This window comes from Branchiostoma lanceolatum, chromosome 11, assembly GCF_035083965.1.
Source record: "Branchiostoma lanceolatum isolate klBraLanc5 chromosome 11, klBraLanc5.hap2, whole genome shotgun sequence".
In the NCBI taxonomy this organism is placed as follows: domain Eukaryota; kingdom Metazoa; phylum Chordata; class Leptocardii; order Amphioxiformes; family Branchiostomatidae; genus Branchiostoma; species Branchiostoma lanceolatum.
The window spans coordinates 15,643,758-15,669,614 of NC_089732.1; the positions used below are offsets into that span (position 1 = coordinate 15,643,758).

Consider the following 25,857-nt stretch of genomic DNA (forward strand, 5'->3'; position numbering starts at 1 on the left):
CGCGCCTGGTGTGATTGTTACTAGGCGATTGTCTCCCTTTGTTGTATGGAGTGTAGTTGTTCTTGAAGCCAGGGTTGTCTTTGTTCGCATTGCTGCGCCCATTGTTGCGTGGGGGTTTAGTGTTGTTTTTGGCCGGCGTAAGCCCCAAGGCGCTTGTTGCCTGTCTTTTCAGGTTGAATGCCAGGATTCTAACGCCATCATTATTGAGATGGTATCCGTCTCTTTCAAACACGTTTGGATTGTATTCACCATCAGTCCACATCTGTGAATGGTTCACATAAATCAGTGACTCGTTAGACTTGCACATATCTTCGACATGATGGTTTATAGCTGTGATGTCCTTGTTCAGGTTGGGTCGGTAGTCAGAGTCTTTTCTCGGCGGCACTGCAGAGATCACGATCTCAGCTTCTGGGAATAGTGACCTTGTCGTGCTTACTACCACTTCAACCTCGGAGATGACGGTCTCCTTTGACTTTCCCATAATGTCGTTAGTGCCCATGTGTAGAATCACCGTGTTTGGTGTGGTGTCTTCTTTGGAGATGTTTTCCATGACTGTTGGTGCAGTGAAAAGGTTCGGGGACCAGTATGGCATGGGGATGTCGGCGGTAGGGCACAGCAGATTGGGTTTGAGCTTGTGTGCGTTAGAGTCACCTATAAGCACTACTCGCTTTTGTTTCTGATTCGAACCACTTACTTCGTTTTCTTTAACAGTTTCATCCGTAGTGGGTTCCTGCGTTAGAGCGTCAAAACGGTTAGCTGTCGGTAGTGTGTAATCGGGGAGGGTTTCCGTCGGTTTGGCATTACTCGCCTTCCCTTCCCGTTGAATCGTCGGGGGCCGTGAATCGCTTCTTTCGTTCCTGATTTCTTCTCTGACATTGGACACTTTCACTTTTAGCACGTCATGTGACTGTCTAATGTCGCGCATGTCCTTTTGCATAGTTACGGAGGTGCTTTGTAGCGAAGCAATGGTCTCTTCCAGAGTGTGCACTCTTTTACGAAGCCTTGCATTTTCTTCACGGAGATTTCGCAGCTCTGCTTCGTCCTTCTTTGGGACAGGTTTGACTGTATCAAGCTTCTTCATGATAGTATCCAGTTGACTTGACACGTGTGCTTCGAACTTATTTGCATTAATCTTTGTGTTTGCCAAGCTTGATTCAAATTCTATCAGAGCCCTTTGTAATTCATCCAGCTTCGCGGGAGAGGCTGACAGGGACTTGTTACCTTCTGTTTCAACGTCAGCCGTCCTGCTGGAGGCTTTTGTTACAGCGGTGTCAACATTTGCATTAGAAATGTTGCGATCTTTTGGGATGTCCGACGCTATTGTCTTATCTGTTGCTGTGGGGTGAGCGCAAAATGGCGATTCGGACATTTTGTTTTCAAGTGGCGGGTTGGCTGACGGTTTGGCTCTTGGAACATGACAATTTATGCAATGGTACAATTCGTCAGTGTCCCTCAAGAAGGATTGGGTGGGCTCGTCTAGGCCGGTACAATCAAAGTGTGTCCAACTGCGACAGTCACTACATCCGAAAAACTCGTCACCTTCAATTTCCTGCTTGTTACACACGACACGTGTGATAGGTTCTTCGTCCAGTACGATCTCAGGACTGCCGGTTTTGTTCGCGCTAGCTTTCTCATGGTACTCGCACTTTTCAGCAATGTCTGACAATACCATACCCTGCAGTATGTTGTAGTGGGAAACAAGCCATAAAATGTATCCCGTGCCCTGTATGAGAAGCTTGCATGTGTCATAGACAGTGATGTGCAGGGAACCGAGCTCGATTCCAAGCCGTAGATCAGAGTCGATGAACGTTGTGCTAAAATGAACACCGTTGTGTCCTCCATCCGTACCTTTGACTCCATAATAAGCTGCACATACGGCTTTCCATGATGAAACGGATTCCTCAGGAATGTTAACTGTTAGACAGGACTTGTTGTGGGTTACAGAGTACTGCCCTAGATCACGGAAGTGACCTGGAGTTTTGTTGCGATTGTTCTCGAGGTAGGAGAGAAAGTCAGTGCTCACCTTTTTCAACTGATCGCCACTCTTTGTAAACTTGAAAGTTTTCTTCTCGGCAGGCTTCAGTTTCTTCGCAAACTCGCGTTCCTGATGATATTCCTGCATAAACGTGGTGTACGATCCAAGCGCATCGGAGAATGTCGCCGACTCCGTTAACTGCAGCGAATCCAGAGTTCCACTGTTCTCCTGTAGGGAGGGGGGCGCGGAAGTCGCCATCTTGGACGCTCGGGACGCTCTCGTCGATGTGATAAACTAATCTTAACGAAAACTAGACGAAAATTGCGAAGAACATTCTAAAATGTCCAACACTGGCATATAAATACTTTATAAACAGAATAGGCTCAAAGTTCGGACTCAATGTGACCTCTGAGAGGCAAAAAATTACATCGTTTGGGAGCTCAAAAAGTGCGCGTCCTAACTCTGTAGGTCACGTGGTCTCATGTATCAAATAATTCATGGAAATAGTGTTTGGCAATGTGTCGCCTCATTTGTGAGAGGATATTAAACTTAAATTCTTCTGCCCTTTCATGCCCTTCTCCCTTCGCAGTATCTACGAGTGTTTCTGTGACGGCTATGGCTTTCCTCAGGTCGAATAAGGCCGCTGGTCGTGTTGCATATTGCACCAGCTCCTGCCTCGGTGCTTCCGTCGATCCAGTCCCAGCTAAACGCTGGACCGTTGCCTCCAGTGTTGTAATCCTGTCACGTATAGCCTGTAATATCAAATTAAATACCATTTTATAGGCGTGCCATTCACCCTCCTCTTCATCAAAACGCGAATAGCGTTTGCTACTGGCAAGGTAAACCCATTGTACCTATGCCCACATACCAACACGTGTATCGCACGTGTTCAGATCGGTGTTCACATGCATATTTGCATATCGATGGGCCATTCCCATCTTCACATGTGTACTCCTGCCATTGCGTGATTTAAATAAAAAATGACACGCTCAAAATCATGTTCTGGAACCATTACTACATGCCATGTCCGCAACCATGGGCCAATCCCATATGCAAAATATTCTACAGGTTCACTATATCAAACCTGCACCTCTTGCAGGAGAAAACAAAACATTAATTCATAATATTCATTCCTCGCTTTACAACCGGATCCACTACCCGGCCCTGACTCGCTTGTCAGGAATACCCAAAATCAAATTAACTAACACACCCGTAATACAAAATAGCGCAACACAAATATATGATCAAAGTATTGCAACGCCAAGTAACCAACGCCAATTACCTGCCGGTGCGGTGTTATATTACCTTGACGAGCTCGCGGTAGCCCCATGCCCACTTGCTGGTCACCGGCTCCGCCACATGGTACTCCCGGCTGACCACCGTCCTGTGGCGGCGCTTGCAGCTTGCTGTACAGCCGCGACGAGCGGTGCTTCTGGTCCCTGTCCTGGTTGCGGTGCCGCTATTTCGCCGTCGTTATTCGACTGGGAGTCCGGTATTAACAAAGGCAATTATGAAGGAACTTAATATGGCCATGTAATTTGTAATCTTGGACTGGGAGTCCTGTGTTAATGAAGACAATTTTGGAATGGATGGAATGTGGCCAAGAAATTTGGACTGGGAGTCCGGTATTAAAAATAATGGGCAAAGACAATTGTGGAATGTATTGAATATGGCCATGTAGTTTATGATTTTGGACTGGGAGTCCGGTATTAATGGGCAAAGACAATTTGTGGAATGTATTGAATATGGCCATGTAGTTTATGATTTTGGACTGGGAGTCCGGTATAACGAAGACGATGGTAGAATGTACTGAATATAGCCATGTAATTGGTAATTTTGGACTGGGAGTCCGGTATAACGGAGACAGTTAGGGAATGTACGAAATATGAGCATGTAATCTGTAATTTTGGACTGGGAGTCCGGTATTAATGAAGACAATTGTGGAACGGACGGAATTCTGCCACGTCATGTGTCATTTGGGCCGGGAGTCCGGAATTAACGAAGACAATTAATTGTGGAATGTACGGAATATGGCTATGTAATTTTAATTTGGGACTTGGGGTCCGGTGTTAACGAAGACAGTTGTAGAACGGACGGAATTTGGCTGCGTAATTTGTAATTTTGGACTGATAGGTCAGTAATGGCAAAGCTACGTGGAGTTCGGTATTATTAAGATGTAGCCAGGGAAGTCGGAGTTTGGAACTGGAAGGCCGGTGTTAGTGAAATAAGGGGGAAAGGGATGGAATTTGACTACGTTATCTGGGACGTTAATGGAGTATGGACGTGTAGTGATCGTGGTTTTCCCTTTATCCCAGGCGTCTTTACTCCGGAGGCTAGAAGTCCTGGAAACTGCTTACAGGGCTGACGGGGTCAGGGAGACGTTGGAACAAGTCTTGGACCGGGCAAGAGCGCGTTCTGAATTGAACAGGGCACTGCTAATCCCCGCCTTGAGACGCCTGGAAGAGAAGGCGAGGATAGCAGGTCATGCGGATCTGCCGACATATGCCGCCACATTCCGGCATGCCTCCCTGCATGAAATGAATCCAATGTTAGGGGAAATGTTATTGAGCTCCTTGGTTTCGGAGGTGGATGAGCGAGTGGGCTCGAAGTTTGCGAAGGTACAGAAGCAGTCTTCTGTTTATACTAGTAGACAACCGACGGTTCAACCTTCTCCGAACCCCTGGTTCCCAGAGCCGGATACGGGATTTCATGGCTATTGTTACAAATGTGGTGAGTGGGGACATTCCCAAAGGCGCTGCAAGGGGTCGAGGGGAGGATCGCGTGGATTTAGGCCCTTTAGAAGGGGCCGTGGTTTTAGAAAATAAAGCTGACATACCACCATGTTAAGTTAAGAGTGACAGATTCGATTGGACAGAAAATGATTTTTGTAATTTTATGTCTGCTTATGTGTACATGTATCATGGTGGAATAAGTAAATCCTGATATAGAATGCTGTAATCAAGTTTGTTTTATCAAAACCTTGTCGGTATAACCGTGACCAAAGGAATGTATATGTGGTGTACCAATGTGGCTGCAAAGTTGTCTGATCAGAATAGACACGAACTTTCATGTAATAAACCAACTGTTGATTGACGTACACCTGTGGTTCTGGTGAATTTGATTAGTCCGTTCAATTATTTTAGGTGAATAAGAACAGAGTATAAAGGCATAACGTTAATTTGTAGTAGCAAACAAGAATGCCCAGTAGGGTGTCAAACTAAGTTAAAGCAGGTCTGGAAGCGATGTGGTTGTTCAAGTTTAAGATGTTCGAAATAGGAACATTTTTCTTTGATATGGTTAAAAGGTACACTTCTTTCGCTATCAAATAATAATAGATAAGGCAGTCATGCACTCTGGCGACCAGGTCATTCTGAGCCTCAGTACCTGGGGTGCTGACATGCCTCCTCTCCGTTAATTGCATTTAGTTCTGACATCAGTAAATGTTTTCATTATCAGTTGAGTGTACCACCCTGGGAGGTTGGGGTGTGGGACAATGCTCAGACCCCGAGAGCTCTCCCAACCACCAAATGGATCGATACGGGGGGAGGGGGGGAGGTGTGTCAGCGCCCTGGGTCCAGTCCTGGAGGCGGAGTACGCCGCGACACATGACGTAGCAGTGACGGCGAGCATGTTAAGATTCAGAAACCCTGTAACGTTTAGAGCTAGGGAGATACATGATCACGTGTCGGAATGGGAACGTATTGCGGGAAGTAATCCTGAGCATAAGAAGGTGTTGAATTGGATAACAAATAAAGTAGACGTTGAGGAGTTTATAGTGCCGTTAAAGGTTCTTTTCAGGGACATTACTATGATTGTGCGTTCCCCAATAGTAGCTGCACTAATAGCTCCATGGAGCAGATTAGTGCAGCACTGCGGCAAAGTTTTTCTACCCCCATGGAGCTGGCTGGCTCTACGCACTTTCAATGCAAAATCATGGTTAACGTCACCCCTAAGAAAAGTGTAAAAATCTCTATCTGGAAATGCCGCTCTACCGCCAGCATGTTCGCAAGCTGCTATAACGTGTATTCCTCAGGCTCTTCGCACTTTCAATGCAAAATCATGGTTAACATCACCCCTAAGAAAAATGTAAAAATCTCTATCTGGAAATGTCGCTCTATCGCCAGCATGCTCGTAAGCTGCTATAACGTGTATTCCAATGGCTCTACGCACTTTCAATGAAAAATCATGGTTAACGTCACCCCTAGGAAAAATGTAAAAATCTCTATCTGGACATGCCGCTCTACCGCCAGCATGCTCGCAAGCTGCTATAACGTGCATTCCAATGGCTCTACGCACTTTCAATGCAAAATCATGGTTAACGTCACCCCTAGGAAAAAATGTAAAAAATCTCTATTTGGAAGCGCCGCTCTATCTAGCCTCCGTTGCAGTCCTTTTCCCCGCAGCGTTTTTTTTCAATTTTTTTTTTTGGGGGGGGGGGGGGGGGCTGGGCAGCAGACACAGGGTCTATAGCGGACACAGGGGCACGGCGAATACGGGATCCCAAGCAGATACGCGGCGTCCCCCCCCCAAAAAAAAAATTGAAAAAAAAACGCTGCGGGGAAAAGGACTGCAACGGAGGCTACGCTTTATCATTATAGAAACCGCTTTCGGACAATTAGCAGGAAGAGTACGAGAGCCGGTATTAAAACATTGTCGATGTAAACAAGGAGGTCCTTGATGTAAAATATGAGAATAGCAATACAGCTGGAACAATAGTATACTATATATCATGATAGCAAACACCTGTTGCTGGGGCCAAAACTTTAACGTTTGGCAAAGTTCAGATTATATCTATGTTATGTTACCAACAAACTGTGGCTACAAACTGCCCACCAGTTTGGGGGATGAATGATTGACTGTCCTCCTACCCGCTATTAAAAAAAGTCCTGGTAAATGTTAGCGGTATTTCGGCTGCCTACGCCATAAAGTTTGCAACATTTAACAACGGCGCCGCTCGCTTGGGTCGTTCCATGGTACTGCTACTAGTGGGTAGTCTCCAAGCAGACCTACGGGTTGGCAAAGACCGTATCCAACAGGCAGAAGGAGTTTTTATAGCCAACCCAAGTCTCATAGCAAACCCAAGGTCTGCCAGAAGTCGGTCTGAACAAAGGCTATTAACATCTAATTGTTACCTATTCAAACTGCTTGTGTTTATGAGTTGATTACTCTCCGCCCGCACGGGCGTGCAGGGCGGCGCCAGGTCGGCCTGTCTAGTCTCCAACTGAGACCCAACGGCTGCAAAGACCGTATCCAACTTGCAGAAGGAGTTTTTATAGCAATATCTAGAGTATAATTTACTTCGTGGCGTGTTTTGTTTCGCAAAAGAAAGGTGCAAAAGAAAGGTTTAGCTTATAAGGTTTATCTCCGACGGCACGTGCCGCTTGCAACTAACGTTACATGCAAGGGGATGGGGGGGCCGGTCCGAGTGTTGGATTGAACCTGAAACAGTAAACATTCCCTACGAATGTTTTTGTGTTTTTGAAAGAATGGTTCTGATGATGCCTCAAACATTACCAATGGGTGACATGGGTGAAGGAATCACTGTATTATTGTGAGAACTTACAAGGCGTGAACCTCCCACTGGGACTTGCGCGGGTGACTGGGCTTGTCCCAGAAATCGGTCATAAAAAGATTAGTACCCCGGACATTCGTACGGCTGTTAACATTACCACGAGGAGGGGCAGCGACACCTTTATTGAATAGAAATGCTCCGCCCTGTTTGAGTTGTGGCAGACCTTGCGTTGGCTATGAGACTTGGGTTGGTTTATACGTAGATTAACACCTTTGTACTCCCCTGTTAGGGTTACTTATATAAAAGCTACCGTTATTATCAAATTTATACGTAGATTCACACCTTTGTATACCCACGTCAGGGTTACTTATATAAAAGCTACCGTTATGATCAAGTTTATACGTAGATTCACACCTTTGTACTCCCATGTTAGGGCTACTTATATAAAAGTTACCGTTATTACTTAGTTCTACGTTGGAGTGCGGCAAGTGCCCACTCGGTTCCCAGCGTACATTATAGTATTACATACGTACGGCGAACTATCCCGAATTCCGTGCATATTAGAGTTGGTTTCTTAGTTCTGGTTACTAGAGCATATTAGGGTTAGCACCAGTGTTTCTCTAGAGCATGTTCCAACTTCTGGTTATTAGAGCATTATCCAGTTTACGTTGCTCTCGTGCAGGCGGGTAAAATGATTGTGAACGAGTTATTGTTGAAGAAATATTACAAGGTTTGTAATCATTTCTTGAGAGACAGAATACGTGTGCTGATTGTATTTGTCAGACGTGCTGTCTAAAATTCGCCTAACGATATGTTTTTGTCAGACGTGCTGTCTAAAATTCGCCTAACGATATGTTCTCGCCTGCTGTTGCGTTTTCTCTGTTTATATGCCAGTCAATAAAGCTTGCTGGTATCCCCACCAAGAAATACACAGCGTAGAGTGATTGTTGGTTCTTTATTTATCACTATAGCGGTCGAGGAGGTAGGCATAAATTCATTTTCGTGAAATGAAAAACATAATCTTCTCCGAGTACAAGTACTCGGCGAAGATAATGACGGGGAAACCTTGCATAGTTTCCGAACGGGGGCAGCTATAACTTTGGCGTTGTTGGGAGTCCCACTACCGCAGATTATGTCGCACATTGGGTGGAGGACAGGTAGGTCCGCTAACCATTACATGCAGCTAGGATCCGTGCTGTACTCGAACCAAGCTTCAGAAGCCTTGGCCAGAGCTGCCGATAGCAATGTCTCAGGTGCCGAATTTGCGGTATTTAGTTAATTTGCATGAGGATGTAAATGCGTTAAAGGATTTCCGACAGTTGGTTAAGTAAGATACAGAGTTTATCCGATGTGTATATATATTGGAAAAAACGGCTCGGTTGTGTTTTGTGTACCGGGGCTGACAGATCGCTGCTTTGTACATGTGTGATTGGGCCCTGCATATCGCAGGAATAATTGAAGACAAAATAAAGCGACATCAAGCAAAACACTCTGTCCTTGTGACTGACTTTTATTTGGGTCATGTATAAGGTTCGGTGCGGGCAAGGATAAGATTTGGGAGGTTTGAGGTGAGGTTTGGGGATTAAAGACGAGGTGTGAGGGATGGGGGAAAAGAAGGAATGAAGGGGGAATAGGGGAAGGTGGCGAGACTCACAGGAAGGGGGTGTGAGAGGGAAGACGTAGGAGGTGCAGAAACGTCCCACTCACACCCGATATCAATCCTCATACCTAATATGTGAGACGCTTTCTCCACTGTAGCGGAGGGATACTTGAGTAAGATAGAGTTATATTTTAATCAAGTTATTCCCCACGGAATGGGAGAGAGCGTTAACAGATTAATCTAACACAGGTGTAGCAAGACAGGTGGTCTCAAGGAGTGCCGCATAGCTTAGGGGGACTATATAAGACGGGGAGGTGCAGAAAAAACACGTGCAGAACAACGACGACCGTCGGTTGTTTAGGATAGCCGTAAAGGTATGACAAGCGGGATTGGTAGGTGGGGGGCCGGGGACGATTTTGGGGATAGGGAGAGATAAACCAGACGAGACACTCACCGCCCACCCACCCAGTCCTGTCGAACTAGTCGGCTGGGCACGAATAGGGCAAGACACCGTCACTGCAGAAACGTCCCACTCACACCCGATATCAATCCCCATACCTAATATGTGAGACGCTTTCTCCACTGTAGCGGAGGGATACTTGAGTAAGATAGAGTTAAATCACGTCAGATTGCTCCTGTCACTGTTCTTGTACGCTGTGCAAGGTGGTTTATGCCTGTCGCCCAAAGTAAGAAGCACCTGAAATTAAGACATGCCACATAAAAGGTGCCAAACTGTCGTTTTTATGACGACTTTTCTGGCTTTCAAAAGGAACAAATAAGAAATGTTTGCTATCAGTTGTGAACCACCTCCTCGAACACATGACAGTACAGTAATGAGTGTATAGATTGAACTGAGAGAAACCCTCTGTAGGGTTATCATATACTAATATTCTACTCTTTCTTCCAGATTATGTTTCCGAAGTTGATTTTTTCAAATCTCAAGTCAATAAGTAATCTCTAGCCTTTGATATGTTTGAATGTACCATTGTATAATGGGATTGATTATCTTCTAAGTAAGTTAGAAACAAATGGAACGAACACTGCAAACTAGAGACAGTCTGGCTGACATATTGTGTGATTGATACTGTACACATCATCGGGTATGAAAACACCTGTGCACCTGTGCATACCGGAAACATCGTTTACAAGCAACTTATGGTAATCTCCATTGTTTACCTTTTTGTAGAATCATTGAACCAAGCACAAAGCATGGTGAAAAGCCGGGGGAGATACAAAGTCTACAGAGAACGGAAAAAAGCAACAGACAAGCTATTCGTAGAAAGAGAGAGAGAAAAAAAATAGAGAACATGCTATAAACCCCTCAGCACTATCTCCAGTGAAGGTCTTGAGGCGAGGAGAAAAAAAAGGGAGGGAATGGGTTGCTCGGCATAGGTATAAAAAATACCTCGAGGAACGCCCTGGTATCGGATAACTCTTCGTCTGAGGAGCTCCAGGAAAGTACATCCGGCAAAGATAATACTGCAGGTCCTAGTAGCGGAACAAGGTCAAGATCTAGCAAAACACCTTTAAAGATCATAATGAACTTTGGAGGCAACGGGAGGGGCGCAAATATTGCTAATATGAAGAAGATGTACAAACAACGTAAAAACTAGCTGAAGGTGGAGCGCCTGACAAAGAAGTACAAAAACATGAAGAAAAGATGTGAAAGGCTGAAGAAGAAAGATGGCTCTGAAGATCTCCAGCACACACGAAGATCCAAAACTGACTCTGAAATAAGAGGAGCAGGGCTCACCCCCCGAAAGGTACCGTACATCCGCAAGAAGCTGCTGTTTTCAAATGTGTTGACACAGAAGCTGAAAAGTGCAGTTGCGCATAATAAGCGCAAACAGTCAGTCTCCAATCTTATGGCAGGCAAGGTATCCCAAAAGTACAGGATGCTTGCCAATTTGAGAAAAAAAAACTGATGTTCAGGGAGATATAAAGCTAATATATATTCTGCATTGAATATGTTTCTTGTGCCCAACCTTGCTCTTAATCGTCTCTAAGCACTCAAACAACGATATATCAAAAACAAGAACTTTAATATATCCTGAATACTAGCAATTTGCCACCTTCAAGTCAATGCACCTTTTGTAATTTTGTACCATGCAGATATGAAAGAAATTATCTTAGTAGAAAAGAATGATTACAAACACTACCAGTACCACTGTAAAAGAAACATGAGAAACAATTGGGCAATGCCTGACACCTGATATCCCATGTGCCATGTTTGGGCAATGCCACCGTTGGCCATGATAGCGGAAATGTCTAGCATGTGTACGGAAATATTAGCCTTGTCGTTTAGTTTAAGGTATAGCTATCACCTTGATGGTTTGTACGTTATTCTAACTGACGTGTGATGTAGTTCATCTGCTCGAGAAAAACAATAGAGAAAGGTGGTAGATTTAAGAGGGAAGAATATGAAATAAATTGGCGGACATTTCTGCCCGTAGCCCAGACTGTGATTTATGTTGACCGTAACAACATGGTAAGTTCACATGATGCAGAAAACTACCTTAAATTTACTTTAAACAAGTATAGTTTGCCTGTTTTCATGTCCCGAGAAAGTATAGTTTGCCTGTTTTCAAGTCCCAAGAAGTCGATCATTTTCAACTTGTCGACTTATGTCTGGTGAACGCGCCGGTTAGCGACAATATGTACCTTCCGTTACCGTTTTTCCGCGATTCCCCCTCCGTTCCAAATGCTTTACTGCTCCTAAGCAATCCTTGTTTGCAACATTGAATATGTTATAGATATGAATTATTCGAATTAATGGAGGATGGACAGTTTTGCAAGAACTATCAGATTCCGTCTCTGGTAAATTGCTCAAACAAGTCGAAATGCAAAAACAATTCCAGACAATCTTAATCCTAAATGAAACAGTTATAATCGTCAGCACGGCACTAAATTTCACAAAAAGTTTTACCAGAGATACCGACTCCTCAACTATAGGTTTTAAAGGCGATGTCACGACATGAAAGCTCCAAAATTGAAATATTCAATTAACTGATGTTCAACATTTTCCGCAAAAATATGGATAAACTCCAAGGACATCTAATCAAAGCTCAGCAATGTTCGGTAACTTCCTGTGATAAATTAGCTGTAATATTTTGGAGATCATAAAAGATGCTTAGCTAACAAAATGAGGAAGGTGTGCTTGGAAAATGAGCTGACCCCTTTTCGAGCCTAAAAATCTCTACTTGGCACATTTCATTGAGAACGAGTGTTCCACCACTGTGAGTCCGCAGGACAAAGAGTCACCTGGCAAGTGGCCATCAAGCTCCCCCACCTATGTGCAAGGACATCAAACCTTCAGGTGATGGGGAACAGACGACGTTAAATCGGAAGCACGGTTAACTACACTTTACAAGATCTCCCAGGGTCTTATGAATATCCCATCGGAACAGTTTCTTATACCGGTTGCCCACAGACGCACCAGAGCTAGCCATAACCTTAAATACAAGCCCAATTCAGCACGTACTGATTACTTTATACTTTCTTTTTCCCCACGTACTGTTAAGGAGTGGAATACGCTGCCGGGGCATATCGCACAAGCCCCGACAGTGGAGGCCTTCAAGGCCGGGCTTGTCGCCCTGCCGTAGCAAACCATTAGTTTCACCAAAGTGACAGATGAGATGGCATCCTCTTGTCTTAAGGTGGTGCTTGCAACATTTTCATTCTAACTCTAAATATGAAGCTTGGTCGAAATAAGGTTTTCTGGGACTACCATCAGGGCGGACACTTGACTACAAACATTTCTCAGATTCACAGAGCGGTTGGCATCCTTCCACAATATTGAGAATGAAGGTTATATTTGAAAGGAAGCATATTGAGAGCTGTGGTAAAATTGGGCTGTTGGCATTTGATGAAGTCAAGATAAGGGAAGGCCTTCTTTGGAACCGTTCCACAAATGAGTTGATAGGGTTCACAGATCTTGATGCTATACCTGTCCAACTTCCTGATAACACCTCATCATCGTCTTCCAATGGTGCCCATGACCGAGTAGCTACTCATATCATGCAATTCATGTACAAAAGTATGTTTGCAAAGTTCTCATTTCCTGTTGTCCAAGCCCCCCCACCCCCCGCTCCCCATGTCTGTATGTGGGGGAGGGGGGCGATATAGGAAAATGACAGTCACTAACTCTTTGTGTGTTTTTCTAGGCTTAGAAACCTTTGTTGTGTTTGTGGTTGCATGCCAACCAGTGATTGCAGAACATGTACGGTAAGTGCAGTAATGCCTACAAGGTACGTACTAAAAAAGTATAACATTTTCAAGCAAATGCACAAGCCCCCATCCCCATGCATGTATAATGGGGAGGGGGGCGATGTAGGAAAATGACAGACATCGTCATCTTTGTGTGTGTGTTTTTCTAGACTTAGAAACCTGTTGGACCAAAGAAGATGCCCCCGTCTCAAGTTTAGAAATCTTTCAACAATAACGCGTCATTGATTATAAGAAGGACAGCTACAACACTGCAGAACTGACAGTTTTAGAAGGACAATTAGTTATTTGTATGAGCACAGAGAAAATGTGCTTTTATCTCAGCATCAAATGTAAAACATTTATCGAAACAATTGTATTGCAAACTGGTTAGTCTTTGCAATCCTTGGTTAAGAATGGGCATTAGAAAGAAAAATCCAAAACTGTGTATTAAACAATTACAAATGGTATTGTTGATTCATCTTAATTTTAAGAAACTGTTTCTTGGTTTAAGGAATTCATTCTTGAGAATAGAAAGGTATTCCTACAACAAAAAACCTCGCTCTTAGTGCAAGAAACTCATTCTAGGTGTAAAAAATTCATTCTTGAGGACAGAAAGATATTCCAATTTCAAGAATCTCGCTCTCAGTGGAAGAAACCCATTCTAGAAGTACGAAATTCATTCTTGTGGACAGAAAGGTATTCCTATTAATCTCCAAGCAGATCCACACGGGGCGCGAAAATCGTATATGCTAGCCAGAGAAAATCCAGTCAGCCAGAGAAGCTCCAGCCAGCCGGCCGGCTGGAGCTTCTCTGGCTGACTGGACCTTCTCTGGCTAGCATATACGATTTTCGCGCCCCGTGTGGATCTGCTTGGAGATTATTCCTATTTCAAGAACCTCATTCTAGGTGTAAGAAATTCTTTCTGATCTTGAGGACAGAAGAAATAAGGAAAAGTCAGTGAGGACGTAAACGTTTTCTTAGAATATTTTTCTCTGAATTTATATATATATCTTAGATAAACATTCTGTGCCAAAGAAGAATCATAACAACAAGAAAATTTATTTCGAGGTTTCTAGTCACATGTGTGAGAAAAAAACAAGTTGGTCAGAGAAAAATATTCTAAGAAAAAAAAAAGTTATATTTTTTACGTCCTCAGATCACTGACATCACCTTATCCGTTCTTATTCTTGCACACAGAATAATTTTCTTTCTGGAAGATAATCTTTCTTCAACAAAGAAAAAACACGAAAAAACGAGAATGTCATTTGTTGTAGTGTGGTGCCTCACCGAATAGAACCTTTATCAGGATGATAAAAGTTTGTGAAGGCTTCATCGCTTCTTGGGTACTACAGGACATCGAGAACTGCATTTCTCCCAGTCAGTTTTGGTGTCTGAAAGGACGCTCGACGACGCATTGCCTTGTCAGCTTGGCCGATCATCTTTTCAAGTCGGCAGATAAGCGAGGAACAAGCAGCACATGGGTACTGACGGACTTTAGCAAGGCTTTTGACCTTGTTGACCACACCACAGCGATCTGTCACCTCCTAGAGCTTGGAGTCCGTCCGGAAATAGTACCATGGATTGCTAGCTTTCACACTGACCGGATACCAGGGAGCCCTCTCACAAGTGAAACGTCTTACATGTGGCCTAGCGCAGGGTACGAAACTCGGCCCAATTGTCTTTATTGCCCATGTTAACAAGATCGCCGACAACATGAAGGCGCAGTCGTGGGCATTTGTCGACGACATAAACCTTGTAGAAGCGAGGCTGATATCACACCCAGTGAAACTGTAGGATGACCTCAACAAACTTTCTACGTGGACTGAAACCAACAAAATGAAACTAAACCCGGAAAAGTGTAAAGCCTTGCAGGTGTGCTTTGTCCGGAACCCTCCCCACCTCCTATTGTCACAATCAACGGTCATGAACTTGAAGTCGTCAGCACTGCCAAATGCTTAGGGGTAACCTTTCAGTCTGATTTGAAGTGGAACATGCAAGTCATGGAAATGACTAAAAAGGGGAGACAAAGGTTGTATCTCCTTTGTAGGCTGAGACAGTTCCAGCTACCTACACATGACCTACTCACTGTATACACATGCTTCGTACGTCCGGTTCTGGAGTACGCTACACCCCTGTGGCACCCAGGATTAACAAACAGCCAACGGTGGAAGATTAAGAATATCCAAGTCCGTGAAACTAAAAATATCCTTGGCAATAACTTCCACAGCTACTCTGCAGCCTGTGAAGCCCTTGGACTCCAAACTCTCGAGGACCGTCGTGTTTCTCTGTGCCTGAGGTTTGCCCAGAAGCTGTACCGGTATAAGCAGTACAGACATTGGCTTCTGCGGTCGAGGGGAGAGATAAGTGGCAGGGAGACCAGGCAGAACAAGAAACTTGACCAGTTACCAGTCCGCACTGCACGATATTTCGGTAGCCCAATCCCTTACCTTGCAATTGTCCATCTTCTGAATACCTCATTGTAACCCAGTACAAGGCCCAGTGTTGTTAATTGATCCATCGTTCCATGTTACTTGCTAATACGTGCAGTTTAGTCTTAGTCCGGCACACAACCTTTTTATGTAGCCATTGTATGAATTTAAAGCCTTAAGTATTTTATCATGTGTAATTTGTAATTTGTAATGAGCATGTAATTCAGCCCCCAGGCTGCAAGGTGTTCAATGAATAAAACCCTTATCCTTATCATATGTGTGAGAATCCCTATAGCTTGGGTGCCCTTTTCTTCATGTCAGACATTTGTTAAAGAAGCTTCGCAACACTTTAGAACATGTATAATAGGGAATGAACGATACCACACAAGCTTTGTGAAATATGGCCCTTATGAAATCATATGGAAACAAATTGAGACTGTGCTGTACAGGGACAGGAAACGTCCCCTTGCTCTCACCAAGTTGACCATACAACAGTTGGTCTAAGATGCGTGTTAACTTGGCCGATCATGTACTGTCTCCTGGACAATGCTACAAAGGCAATCCAAATGTATATATCACAATGTCATGCTTTTTGGGAATCAACTAACAGTAATGTTAGCAGCTCCCTTTCAACGCAGGAAAATGTAAAATTCTTCATCTGGGGAGGGGTAACCAGAGAGCAAATTACACCCCGGGGTTCAAGTAGATGAAAGACTTTCCTTCCATGCGAAAGCGAACCAGGTTCTCGGTTTAGTGAAGAGAGCATCCTTCAACCTGGACGAGGAGACAGTCCCCTTACTATACAAGACCATGGTCAGGCCGCACCTTGAGTACGCCAATGTAGTATGGGGACCTCACTTAAAAACAGACCAGAGTGCAGTGGAGAAAGTACAACGCAGGGTCACTAGACTTGCACTGTCGTTCAAGTCTCTCCCGTGCAGTAAGAGGCTGGAAAAGTTGAGGCTCCCGTCACTTAAGTTCAGAAGAGAGAGAGGAGATATGGTTCAGGTCTATAAGATTATAACCGGAAAAGAAAGAGTAGATCCCGAGCTTTTCTTCCAGTCTGGAAACAAGGACAAACAACAGGCCACTGTTTCAGGTTGAATGTGCCACTAGCAGAAACGTCAGTACGCAGGAAGTCTGTTGAAAGCAGAGTTGTCAACAATTGGAACTCGCTGCCAGATGATATAGTTGAAGCTGAAACTGTGAACTGAGGCTGGATTTACATTGGGCGAAGAAGAGGTACCTTCCTGACTCCTCAGTGAGAAGAGGGTGACAACACATGCCTGCCCTACTTCACCGATGAATTCTCAAGGTATCCTCAAGGTAATGTGCCTTTAACAAGTAAGTATGATAAGAGAATGGCCGCTCTAGACAATGTTCAGAAATGGTTTTTGTTTTGGAAAAGGCAGTTGGAGGGCCAGCTACATGCCATGTTATTAGAAGCGAAACACTTTATCACTTGGCAGACTTTTGAAGATCTTGATTTAACAGTTGTTACTCAAGTTTGATAGATAACATTTCTTCTCCTAATTTCTAAGCCTCTACCCTGGTCTGTACATTACCCCAAAGGAATAAACCAGGATTGTGTAGAGAGTTTCTTCTCTCTGCAGAGAGCACCTGGTAGTGGGAAGACTAACATGTGGTTGTTTCAGCTGCAAGATGAGCTGTAGAGGTATGTGTCCCCTGGACAAGAAAACTTCTTGCGAGAGCTCAAGCAGCACCTGCCATGGCCAGTAGAAGCAGAGTTGCAGCACAGAGGACAGCCCCACGTAGGCTTACCAAACACAGGACAGTCCCACCCAGGCTAACCGCACAGAGGACAGCCCCATCCTGGGTAACCGCACAGAGGACAGCCCCATCCTGGGTAACCGCACAGAGGACTGCCCCATCCTGGGTAACCGCACAGAGAACTGCCCCATCCTGGGTAACCGCACAGAGGACAGTCCCACCCAGGCTAACCGCACAGAGGACAGCCCCATCCTGGGTAACCGCACAGAGGACAGCCCCATCCTGGGTAACCGCACAGAGGACTGCCCCATCCTGGGTAACCGCACAGAGAACTGCCCCATCCTGGGTAACCGCACAGAGGACTGCCCCATCCTGGGTAACCGCACAGAGGACAGCCCCATCCTGGGTAACACAGGTGTGGTCCCCACACTAGGCATAGGGTAAGTCCAGCTTTTGTGCCCTCTTTCCTCGGCACGTGAGTTGCAGCACGTGAGTTGTAGCGGCACGTGAGTTGCAGCACGTAAGTTGCAGCGGCACGTGAGTTGCAGCGGATCCTGAACGACTCCACGCATCCCTGCAGACTGTTCCTGTCCCCGGCAGTTGAGATAACCTACAACCTTCGTCGACGTGTGGGACTGAAACCACCACTAAGCAGATCAAATAGACACAAAACTCGTTTATCCCCAGAACTCTGTCATCTATGACCGTGTAATGCCCGCCATAAAACTCTATGTCTATATGTCCACGTTGCTATTGTTGACAATGTTGTTATCAAAGTTTTAACAATGTGAATAATAATGTTTTTTATGCTCTATGCGTTTAATCATCCAAAGTGCATTACTAGAAGTGTTTGTAAAATCAATGCAATTCAGTCCTATAATGATAAAGGACTTCAATGCTGATTGAATCAATAAGATTTGAAAGTTTGAAGTTTCCTGACAAGGATTTCATCCATATAATCAAATCAGTATGGACTTTAATGTGTGTGTGTGTGGGAGGGGGGTATTATTTTGAGGCTGTGTCATCAAATCAAGAGCAAGCCCAAAATCAGTCAGTACTAGAAATAGAGCAATGTTTTTGAAGCATGTCAAGATATTTGACACAGCATTTACATGTTTTGGTGATTTACATGCTTTATAGTTCACTTCTATAATGCCACAGCAGTACAGTGTCATTTTGGTTGAGGACTTGAGCTCAGATCATCAAACCCGAAATACGCAACTTAGGACATGTGATATGATGCTAAGATGTTGCTACATCATTTTGATATATGTAGTGAAAAGCTGATTATCACTGGGGATTTTAACATTGCAGGATCTTCTACCGGACAGCTTCTACACCAACTGTACCTATCACCCTAAAACATATGAGGCCATTTCTGAATCAAAAGGTAAATTTGAGTTGTATGAGATCTAGAGATTAAGGAACCCTAACATTACTAGGTACACATGGAGACGTAGAAAACAAGCCATCAGAATCGATTACTTCCTTGTAAGTTTTTCTATATCTAATAGAATCAATAAGTGTATCGGTCGGGATAGCTTCAAGTCATTTCATAAATTAATTCCTTTATCAATTGTAACTGCAGAGTTTCCCGGGGGATGGGTTACTGGAAGATTAACCAATCTTTATTATAGGATAAATCTTTGTACCGTTTAGATCTCCACAAGGGGGACTTGACGGCGAACTTCATGAGGGAGGTACAAAACCTCTTATTAAGGCTGGAGACAGCGGAAGCCTTCTCGAATATGCACAGTAATTCATGCAAGTAATGTATAAGCAAAGACCGTGTTGTACAATTAAGGTTAAAACAACAGATTCTTACAATTGTATGTTCTAGTCTTTCATTCAAGGTTCTGAATTGCTTGCCAACAATAAAGCAAGAATACTTAATGAGGATAAGTATACTTCTAGGTATGAAATTCTTGGTGAGGCTAGGATATCTTGGCAGCAAGGATTTTGGGTCTTGGTGCAAGAACCTAAATTTAAAAAAAAAAGCTTATCTAGGTTTTCAAAAAAGTTCGTGAGAAGAGAAATTTTTTATTGTTTTAGTAACAGAAAACTTAAAAATAAGACAATAGTTCTATGTATCAAGAATTTTGGTCTGAAGATAAAGAAGAGAAAGTATTGGTGTAAGAACCTAAATCTTAAAAAATAAGAAAGTAGTTCGAGGTATCAAGAATTCTGGTCATCAGAAGAGAAATGCATTATTGTTGTAGGAACATAAAATTTGCTGGTAGAAGAAAGAATTTCTTAGGGAAAAGGAATTTTATGTCTTGAGATAGGAAAAGGAGTCTTGATGTAAGAACCTTGAGGTAATTTTTAGTAAAATAACCTCAGATGCAAGTGTTTGCATCAAGAACACAGAAAAAAATCACTGCAAGAAGGACATTCTGGTAGTGACCAATGTCAACTTTATTAGAAACCTATCAGAAAAATTATCTTACTGCAAGAAATGTTCTGTAAGAAAAAAAATGCATAATCCGTGGACAAAAAGTTTTTCTTGAATACAGGATGATTTGCTCGCATGAAGAAATATTTTTCTGTATGCACGAAAATACAAGAATGACATTTTTGGTAGTGCAGGAATTACAGATCACGCGACAGGAGATGAAGTCCATTCGGGCCTGTTCTATTGGTGCCGAAGAAGTACAGACACATGTTTTACAATGTGTATTCAACCCTTGTCACATCCTGAAATTGGTGTGTAAAAAGAGGTTGGAGATTTGCTGTGTGTAAAGGCAGTTCTCTACATAAAAAGGATAATTACAAAAAAAGAATTATACGAAAAAAATTGTCAACTCTTCTAAAATCTATATACAGTACGTCAATTGCAGAATGAATATCTCCTGTACGTCCCTGCGCTTCATCAGACCAAAATAATCAACGAGGCATGGGTAGAAAACAAAGACGCCGACGCCGCCGTGGCTTCAGCTATGTGGAGATATTAAAAAAGTCTGGTATGTGAGTCATTTATTTTATATCATTTCGCTCTATGCCACAGACATGTGACTGTTATAAAGATATTGTGTTTCCTCAAGGGGGAATTTGCAGTTGTTGGTTTTGCTTTGTGGGTGTTTTGGAGGTCAAATGGGTGATATTGGGATAAGTAACTTTTTTGGGAGGTCCATTTCTGCAAAGGTTAATATGAAGTGAAATACCCTGTACTTGCTCGTACACATGGCTTGTTCATTGTGTTATTTCAAGTGTCCATTTTATAACTTGTCACAAATGTTGCAAGTAGAAATTAGTAACTATTTAACTCATATGGAAAATACCAGTAACTATTCACAGGTTTGTTATCTAGATTACAGACATCATAGTTGACGTCGTGAATACTGAGATGAACTACTTTCTGCCCCCTGTTGAAGGCCGAGCAAATCAGGTTAGTTTGCAATTATAATTTAACAAAACAAAGAAAATGTTTGTGTGGATTGAATACAATGCATAATTTTGCTATTTTGTCTCAACTTCCACGTCCAATTATATGTTGATAACATGGTTCTTGGAACTAATTAAGCTAGACAAGCGTTTTATGCAATATCATGTAACATCTAATCAAGTACATGTAGGTATGGTATAAACATACTATGAACATTTTGCGTTTAACCAAAACCAACCATTGTCAAAAAAAATATGTTAACCAAAGACTTTTGAAAGGAACAAATGTTGAAACTGGTGAGCCTATCTTACATTGTTCCTTATACTACTTAAGAATCTGCTGGCTGGACGGTCGTCCACGGAGAGTCCGGGCCAAGCCGCTCGAAGTGATGAACAGTAACGACAATTGACACTTCAACTCACTCTCTTCCTCCAACTGAACTATAACTCACCCTCTTTTAACTAACAATTATCTATTTTTTCTTCTTAAACAACAGAAGTCCTGAAAACAGCCATTGGCATAACATACAGCAATATTTACAGTGAGCGTATTCCAGTGCTAGTGCTAAGCGGTCATGCTTCTGGAACTAAAAGCCAAGAGTTCGATCCCGGCTGTTGTCACTCACGTGACATGTACGATACCGGAAGGGGTCGCAGTCCATACGGCAGCCGGTTAAGCCGTGGTCCACTGTTCATTGTGCAAGTCGAAAAGAGCTTGGGTAATTTCCCCGGTAAAATGGATCTGCAAATACATATCATCTGTCTTCTCTGTAACGACCAGGGAAAGAATAGCTCCTAAGTGAGCTAAACTGCATCGAGATTACTTTCCTTTTCCCAGAATACCAAAGCATTATTGACAATAAAACTAACATCCATATCGAAGGTTGTAGAGGAACACAACGAATTCACATCAGATGTTGCAGAGGAACACATAACATCTATACCAAAAAGGAGGAAGCAACACAGCACATTCACACCAAATGGACATAACACTCGCAAAAGAGCAGACCCAACAGGGACACAACACACCACAGCATGGAAGGATTAATACAATTGCTGCTGATGTTCGGTCCATCAAACAGATGTTGGCAAGGCAAACTATCTTCTACTCCCCCATCTCACATTGAATGAATGAATGGTTTTTATTTGATCATTTTGATCGGATGTCGGAAAGTACTTCGCAGCCATAGGCTGAATTGCGTACATTTTACATTGTGTTACATAAAAAAACTGGTGACATTAGGCAAAACGGTAACAATAATAACATCACTCCTATTCAACATTAATACATTATAAAATCGCAGGTAAACACTACCTTAGAACAGGTAGGTTAAAGACGGATACGTCGGGATTTATAAAATACAAACATGATTATCATGTATATATACTAAGTAACATTCTTAAATTCTACAGCTGGCGATCATAGCAAACATTCTCGGTGTAGCGGGGGGCTTGACCAACCTATCAGAGTACGTCCATCAGACCTAGGTCGACGGTGGCATCTGGACTCCACGGCGTTGGTCCGTCTACATGCAATCTGTCAGAACCAACAACGACGTGGAGTGGTGGCATCGGAGGCTCAACCAGAAGGCAAGGAAAAGCAAGCTGCCGTTCTATCTGCTGGTGGCTCCTGTACCAAAAGAGCCTCATCGTCAATACACAGGTCTGCATGGTATGCGAAAGGCTCCTCCGCCGACACCAGAGGAGGAAGTACAGGAAGCTCCAAAAGCTCATATTTGAGTGGGAATAGTTGACAACGGCGTCTACGCAGCAATGGATCTGCTGGCGGTCTGTGCCCCCATGGTCGGAACCAACGATCCGGTACGTCCGACTGAACGCCCATCAGCGCGAGTAAGACTTAACTTGTTAAAACGCTCAACCTAAAGCAAATCTGATGTAGAAAAAACTACCCATTCAAACTTCCCGCCTTTTCCTTACTTACTGGAGGGGTCGACGGGGTAAGCTTGCATCCGTCGGCGACGCCTTGTTTGTAATGGACCGTTTGTTATTCGTTTGTTCTTGGTATCCTAAAAGTACGGTATATACCCTTTGACGACACTGTCAGTCCCGTGTTAAGAACTTGTGAATAAGTATAGTTTGGCCAACCATGTTTCAATTGTTCTACGTGCCTTTCAATATTCCATATAATATTCCAGAAGAGCTTAAACTCTGGCACTGTACCCGAGGCTTCGAAGGAGGCAGATATAGTCCCAGTGTACAAAAAAGGTGATAGTTCTAAACCTGAAAATTACCGTCATAATTTATAATCTCATCTCACTAACATCTATTTGTTGCATAATAATGTAATACATCATCGCCATTACAATGATGTCCCACTTCCAAGGCAACAATATTTTGTACAATCTTCAACACGGTTGGTCAACATGGCAAGTCATGCGAGACCCAACTGCTCTCACTAGCAGACGACCTGGCCACAAACTGGAACAACGGAACCCAGACGGACCTCATTTTTATGGACTTTGCTTAAGGCATTTGATAAGGTCCCACACCGTAGGCTGGTACACAAACTGCGATACTATGGTGTAAGAGGGGGCAGCCTTGTCTGTATTCATTTCTTCCTCTTTGGTCAGTCTCAAACGGTTGTGCTAGATGGAGAGCGCTCTGACCCTATTGTCTAGCTGTGACCTCGGGTGTACCCCAAGGGAAGTGTTTGGGCCCATCCTCTTCATAACCTAAAAGACCTACCAATGCATGCTGTAAGTGCAAAGGTGAGACTTTTCGCCGATGGTCGTATATTACAGTTGCCATTCATGACGAATCCGATTGTGCTAAACTACAAAAAGATGTACTAGATAGTATCTGCCTATGGGAGCACAGGTGGCTGATGGAGTTCAACCCGTCTAAGTGCCAACTCTGCCCAGCCTGCCAAATCCAGCGGGCACTGCCTACCCGCTTGACACCGCTGCCGCCAATATCGAGGTGGAGAAAGCCCTGAAGACGACGAGCCGCAAGAGAAAGCGTGGCGGGAACAACCACTACACTCCGGAAGTCGGAGCTAAGATTGCGAAGCTCTGCATCGATGTTGGGCCGCTGAAAGCAGTGAAGAAGATGACGCAAGATCTGGGGAGGGATGTCAGCGAGTCGACAGCGCGTTCGATTAAGAAGACATTCCTGAAAGAAGTTGTACGCCTGGGTAACAACGACATCGACAACTTCGCAAACAAAAAAGTCGCAGGCCCCTGAAACTTGGCGACGTGGATCCCGTGGTGCAGGAGTTCGTGAGAAGCCCGAGAAAGGCAGGGGGCCCGGTCAACCGTGTGGCTGTGATGTCCGCCGCCAAGGGCTTCCTGATTCGACGGGACCGGAACCTCCTGACTGAGAACGGTGGCCACATCGATGTCACAAAGGCCTGGGCAAACTCGCTGCTGGTGAGAATGAAGCACAAGGCCACCAAGGCGGCACGAAAACTGACGAATGATTTCGAGACGACACGTGAGGCTTTCCTGACAAGGATCAAGGAAGCTGTCGGTGATTTGGACATTCCGGATGGTTGGCGTGGGCGTGGTGGTTTGCGCGGGCGTTGGCGTGGCCGTCGAGTCACGACCATTGTTCATTATCATATCAGCAACGTTGAAAATTTGAATATGAATTATTGAATTTATTCTTTTTCCCTTTCAAATGATGTATTATTTGTCTTCTTTACAAATCTGTTTCATTTTCAACTTGGTTTCTACATATGTCGTTTAATTTATTCTGATTGATACTGATTTCATTTAGGCCACATGAATTGAATGTTGTGGATGACATTAGCGCTCATTGATTTTCGCCTGACTAAAAAACAACAACATTACACTCCGATGATATGTCTGACAGAGGCTGTCTGTCTTGTGTAATTCTTTGATATGATTCAGCAAACGTGTTTCATTGCATATGAATACCCATTGTAGTTCCTGCCCATGATCGTCTCAAAAGCTGTTTTCTGCATTTATTATCGCAATTAAATAATGTCACTGGTTCTAGTTAATTGAGCTGTATACACAAGGTGTTTCATCGCGCATGAATACCCAATGATCTTTTCTGCATTTGTTTTATTTAGTATATTGCGATGTATCCATACACATGTTTGCTGTCCAAGATGTTATATTATGTATAAAATATATTGGTTAAATACAGGAATAAAAGACCTGTTTATCGTCATATCATATTTTGTGGCCTCAATTGTTGATTAACAAGATGTATGGTCTACAAAGTCGAAAATATAGAAATTTGTTCTCCCACCTTTATTATCTTCGCCCTATGTCATTACTTTTGTAGTCTGCGGAGGTCACATCTTAATAGATATATACATATTCATGAGTAAATTAACATCCGGCATTCGCTAGTACTTTGGACTTCCTGTCTTTTCTTGGTAATTGTATAAATGTAGGAGGCTGTGTAATTAGTTAGAGTTGGTTTATCGAAGGCTGTAAGAAATATGGATTTCTCTTGACTTTAGGTATCTGAAGTAGGGGAATGTACTCAACACAAAACTGAAAATAATGATGCTATCGCCACCTTACAAAGAAAAGTCTACAGTAGGGGGCTAGTCTTCGTGGGCTCATTAGGCAATACAACAGAACAGTAGTACACCAGATATTGAAAGGTACATATTTCCATATATGTGTAGATATGGAAATTGAGGTCAGATCAGAGAACTAACTAAGTTAACCAATTATAAGATGGTTGAATTATTCTCAAATTTAGTTTTAATGTACTAAATGATTATCTAATTTTTTCAGATTAATTACAAATTTAAATCAAGTTTAGTGCGTTAAGAAAAACGCTCAGAAAAACATTACAACTGAGAAATAAATAGAAACTCAAAGTTCACAAATGATAAAGGCTGTTGGCTGTTGGGCGCCGTGGATCTTCTTGCAGCCGAGCCCGACGTCGTCGCCCGGGGCTGGGACCGTACTGGCATCCGGTACGCCATCAAGACGGTGCGATAAGTGCTGTAACATTCTACCTGTATTATTGTCATTCTACTGTATTTTTGGCACTTACTGGTACTGTATGTTTGCCA

The 25,857-nt window shown here is 43.4% G+C and overlaps 1 protein-coding gene across 1 annotated transcript; it reads left to right on the forward strand.

Moving 5' to 3' along the window:
• Positions 1–17,384: 17,384 nt before the first annotated feature.
• Positions 17,385–24,038, forward strand: LOC136444310 (ribosome-binding protein 1-like). The gene is made up of 3 exons (XM_066441821.1): positions 17,385–17,397; positions 17,542–17,893; positions 23,717–24,038. Exons 1-3 carry the CDS (start codon positions 17,385–17,387, stop codon positions 24,036–24,038), a joined length of 687 nt encoding a protein of 228 aa, XP_066297918.1.
• Positions 24,039–25,857: the final 1,819 nt, after the last annotated feature.